Source organism: Bacillus rossius, chromosome 18, assembly GCF_032445375.1.
Source record: "Bacillus rossius redtenbacheri isolate Brsri chromosome 18, Brsri_v3, whole genome shotgun sequence".
NCBI classification, from domain to species: Eukaryota; Metazoa; Arthropoda; class Insecta; order Phasmatodea; family Bacillidae; genus Bacillus; species Bacillus rossius.
In genome coordinates, this window is record NC_086345.1 from 28,584,651 (window position 1) to 28,589,657 (window position 5,007).

At 45.9% G+C, this 5,007-nt stretch overlaps 1 protein-coding gene across 1 annotated transcript; it reads left to right on the plus strand.

Moving 5' to 3' along the window:
- The first annotated feature begins 312 nt into the window (after positions 1 to 312).
- Positions 313 to 5,007, plus strand: LOC134541090 (uncharacterized). Its single transcript, XM_063384245.1, has 4 exons — positions 313 to 420; positions 1,758 to 1,865; positions 3,381 to 3,934; positions 4,808 to 5,007. The coding sequence occupies exons 1-3, from the start codon at positions 342 to 344 to the stop codon at positions 3,926 to 3,928; spliced, it is 735 nt and encodes a 244-aa protein (XP_063240315.1). The 5' UTR covers positions 313 to 341; the 3' UTR covers positions 3,929 to 3,934; positions 4,808 to 5,007.

Sequence of the window (5,007 nt, forward strand, 5' to 3'; positions counted from 1 at the left end):
GTGTGCGATGTGTTCGTCTCTGCCGTCGCCGTTGTTGTTGTTTTTTTTTTGTTTTTTTTCCGTGATGACCCACCAAAATGTACAAATTCGCTGATAGCGCGAACACATCCACGCAGATGACGCCGCTAGCTGTCGGCGGGGGAAGTCCGCGCGCATGCGCAGAGACCAGAACAAAGCAGGTTCCCCCTCCCTGGCGAGAGGTCCGCCCCCCACCCTGCCTCCACGCCTACCCCCTCCACCGCGCTCTCCATCCAGCGAGGTCGGCCAAACCTGGAGCGCGCCAAGGAGGCTCGCGGAGCGCTATATAAGCGGCGCGCCGGACCGGGCTGGGGCAAGCAAGCATGTGGCGCTGTGTATCGTGGCTGTGCCTGGCGCTGGCCTGCGCCCTCTCGCTCGCCGAGGAACTGCACGGCGCAACAGGTGCGTCATGCGCCCGTAGCGGCGTTCCGTTAAGCACGAGCTTAACAATATTATTCGCGTACTTTTTTTCCCCCCTAACGTAAATTCGAAACTAAGTGTGTTTGGTAGGGGGTCCAGGTTAGGAAGAGATTATCAGGCTCTACTCATAAGAATTGCAGGAAGGTTAACATGCATCATGTGCTTAGAAGATTAGCCAGCCATGGCAGCAATTGTCAACATGACTAACTCCCCTCACTTCTTAGCTATAGTCTAAAAACTAGATAAGTTATACCCCAGGTGAAAACCCTGGGCACTTGCATGCGGGATGCAACAATTTCATGCATTAATAACAAGCAGGTTGATTACGGGAAACAGAGGGATGGTTCAGGAAGAATTTGCGGTGTTGGTGACATTTTGCAACTAACGTTCTTCGCGAACGACCGTGATTTTCTTTTGTTGGTAGCATGTTGCATTGTTGCGATGTTGCGATGTTGCATTTCTTGCATAGGTTGTAAATCCGGGCCTTAAGCTGGACTCACAATCACCCGTCTCATCCATCCATCACCCATCCGTCCGTTAATCATGTCCGCCAATCAGATGGCGTCGAAACAACGCAACATGAAACCAACAAAAGAAAATCACGGTCGCTAACGAAGCACGCTAGTTGCAAAATGTTACCAACCCCGCAACTTGAAACTGTAAAAACAGAAAAAAATCAAATAATCTTCACCTGTATTCTTTTTGATAATTCGTGTTTATCCTGAAAACATATGAAATCATCAATAAATTTTAATTAAAAGTTTTATTTTTTTTCTTTGAACCTTTGTTTACATTTGTAAGAATAATAAAAAACTAGTTTAGCTTACCTTCAATTTGATTTATGATTTTGTTTGTAAATAGTCTTATCTGTTATATTGTATACCATTGAGACTGGGACATTCTTTTATGGACACCCTGCAAAATGAGGAACGTGCGGATCTTGTTGGCGGACAGGTGGATGGCTGACGGACGGATGACGGACAGATGATTGACGGATGACGGACGGATTATGGACGGATGACGGACGGATGATGGACGGATGACGGATGGATGACGTACGGATGATGGATGTATAACGGACGGGCGATAGACGGATGACGGACGGTTGATGGATGACGGACGGGTGATAGACGGGTGACAGACGGTTGATGGATGACGGACGGGTGATAGGCGGATGACAGACGGATGATTGATGCCGGACGGGTGATAGACGGATGACGGATGAGAACAGGTGATGGACGGATTACGGATGGATGATGACGGAGGGACGTGACGGATCATTGTGAATCCACGTCGCCGATGTGACGGGGTGTCTGCAGGCGCGGACCCGCCGGCGAAGAAGGCCGTCGTGAAGCAGGCGGATGGCCTGTTGCTGAGCGTGCTGCACGGGGCGGCGCCCAAGTACCTCGGCAGCTACGAGTTCAAAGGTAAACCATCCTCCTTGGTCTTACATGTGCTCTGGTCAGGCAACACTCATCGCTATATGTGCCTGCCTGCCTTCTTCAATTGGAGATCTTTCCCGAAGTCCAACTTCTGTGAGCTTGGTATATATGTTCTGAGGTCGTAAGGCGCCTAAGGCCCCCGTTGGAAAATGATGACTGTAACAAACACTTTAATTTAATATACACGAAAAATAGCTAAAAATTCATTTTCTTTTAATATTGTGCAAATGAAAATTATTTCCGATAAAATATTTCACAAAAAAAATTATATTTAAAGTGCATCTGTGCTATTTAAAATAAATTTTGCAGCAAGGAATTAAGCGACTAAAAAGAATATTTTATAAAAATATTAGAAGGTAATAACTACAGTAATAAATTTGTCAAGAAAACTTTCGCGCGTACAAACATATATTATATACATAAAAAAATTACCAATAGTTAAAAAAATTGAATACTACAAAGATATAAGCATTTTTAAAAATAATTAAAACAAAGATTTTCTAAATGGTTTAAATTTAAAATTCCAAAATCATCCAAAGAATCCCTATGATGCAAACTTAGGTTTCCAAAATGGGAAATATTATCACTTTTTTTTTGTTGAGAGATAAACTTTCTGAGATATAAACCTTTTTATTAATTATAAGCATACTTACTCGTAAGGTGCCCAAGGCACTGATTGAAAAACGATGAATACAGCAAACACTTTAAATTAATAATTAATGCATGTTCCACTTATGTAGCAGTATTCTAAATGTTACTCTAATGTTACATTCACAATTTTTTTAAATTTTATACTCATCTCTATGGAGTAGGCTAATATTTGTGTTTCATAATATGCTTGTCTCTAGGGTGTAGATACCTCTTTGGCATTACAGTGTCAGTGAGTCAATGATGAGCATAACTATAAATAGTGTTACGAACGCGAGAGAAAGGATCGCGACGCGCGCCAGGTTCGGAGCTGGCTGGCGGCCCCACACGACCACTGATGTAAGGCATGCCATGCATACCTGGCCGGATTACAAGGGTCCTCGCTACCCCCCCCCCCCCCCCTCTTACGCTCCCCGCGCAGCTACCCACCGCGGGTTATTGCCACCTTTTAGCGGCCTGGGAATCCCGGGCTTTAAGAGGAATAGTGGCGGGAACAAGCGTCGCATGTTCTGGATGTTTCGGGCGTGGGTGTTGGGCCAGGGATGTCGCGACACTTCACGGCCGCTCTCGCACCTTCGAGAAGGACGGCCACGGGGTATATAAGCTACGGCGCCGGCCTCCGAGGGTTCGGAGAGTTCCGGGAGCAGGGGAGAGAGTCTTCCGCTGGGGGAGCGATACCGGTCGATACCCGTGCGATCAGCGAGGGGGGAATTAGCCCTTTCTGGGCCAAACCAGGACCTATCGGGAGGCGATAACTGCGAGAGAAGGCCTGGCGGGTGCGACGAGCGATGGTTGGGGACTGTGCTGCGGCGCAAGGTGTGTGTTGCAGACCAGAGTGTCCTGTTGTTGCAGACGAGAGCGGCAAGAAGCACAAGGTGCTGGTGGTAGAGGAGACCCAGCCGGACGGCACGCGCGTCAAGAGAGGCATCTGTAACGTGTGCGGCGGCGGACAAGAAGGCGGCGGGCAAGGAGGCGGCGGCTACGGACCAGGAGGCGGCGGGGGCGGGGGCTACGGGCCTGGAGGCGGCGGCGGGGGCTTCGGACCAGGAGGCGGTGGCCACGGGGGCGGCGGAGGTGCTGGTTTCGCCCCTGGGGGCGGACACGGCGGCGGTGGATACGGACCGGGAGGCGGACACGGAGGCGGCGGCTACGGACCGGGAGGCGGTCACGGGGGCGGGGGCGGTGCAGGCTTCTCGCCCGGAGGCGGACACGGAGGCGGCGGCTACGGACCGGGAGGAGGCGGCGGAGGCGGTGCAGGCTTCGCGCCTGGGGGTGGACACGGAGGCGGCGGTCAAGGAGGCGGCAGCTGCCTGAAGTGTGCCGGGGGCGGCCAAGGAGGCGGCAGCTACTCCAAGAGCGAGTCATCCGCCTCCAGCAGCAGCGGCAGCTGGGGCCGCTGAGGCAGGGTGAGTAGCCGTATTTTTTAAATTTTGTAAATTTAACATAAATATTTATGTAAACTCGTAGATATTTTTGTACATTCGTACGTTTAAATGAAAACAACAGTAATACTGGGTTCGGATTCTTACCCAGGCAATTTTATGATTTGTGTTGTCCCGGTACATCCGGTAGTTAAAGTTATTTTTTAAACCGTTCCCTGATCAACTTTCCATTGTTAACAGCGCAATTTAATAAGCGCATCAAAATGGTTTCCTTCAAGCATATGTATGTGTATATATATGTATGTATATATATATATATATATATATATATATATATATATATATATATTAAACCTTGGAAAAGATAATCGAAGCTTCAATAATTGGACTTCGTTTCGTTTTATTATGCTTATTATTATGCGCAATCGATACTGGAAAGCTATTGGAGGTATTGGAACAAAAAAAAAGCAAACGTATTTTCCCGGCAAATAATCCGAAACTCACTATAACTGCGAACACTATTTTGTAATGATAAAGTTTTTTTTCTTCATGTAAATGTACAATTGTACGAATATCTGTATTTTTACATGAATATTTTTTTCCGTTCACAAAAAAAAATGCAGTGTGCTTGCAGAAGCCATCTTTATAATGTTCTCGTGATCTGTTTGTTCATTGTTTGCTTTACCCAGCATGCTTATTTGTTTATCTAGGAGTTTAAAATAGGAACGTATATTAATTGCGTTCACACGGATAGCCACAAAACAAATGTACCGACGAGAAAAAATACAAATATTTGTGCTAAATTTGCACAAGAAAGATAACAATTTTTTTTTACAATATTTACAATATCACGATGTGTTTCATAGCATTTATTAACATAATTTTTGTTTGTTTCAGGATAAATGAAGACAACGCGAAGAGCCTTCACTTCAAAGCTTCAGACTTCAAATCAAATAAAATCAATTTTTTTTGTCTAACCTTGTTATTTTTTCTAAAATAAAGCCGTACGTATTAAGTTTCAAAGTATTATCGTTATAACTAACGTGTTACACCATTTTTGTTTACCAATTCTTCAATAAAATTTTTACTTGCCAGAA

Coding starts and splice junctions, on each gene's coding strand:
- LOC134541090 (XM_063384245.1), top strand. CDS start 342: ATGTGGCGCTGTGTATCGTGGCTGTGCCTGGCGCTGGCCTGCGCCCTC. Junction 421..1,757: donor GGAACTGCACGGCGCAACAG/GTGCGTCATGCG, acceptor GGGTGTCTGCAG/GCGCGGACCCGCCGGCGAAG. Junction 1,866..3,380: donor CGGCAGCTACGAGTTCAAAG/GTAAACCATCCT, acceptor CTGTTGTTGCAG/ACGAGAGCGGCAAGAAGCAC.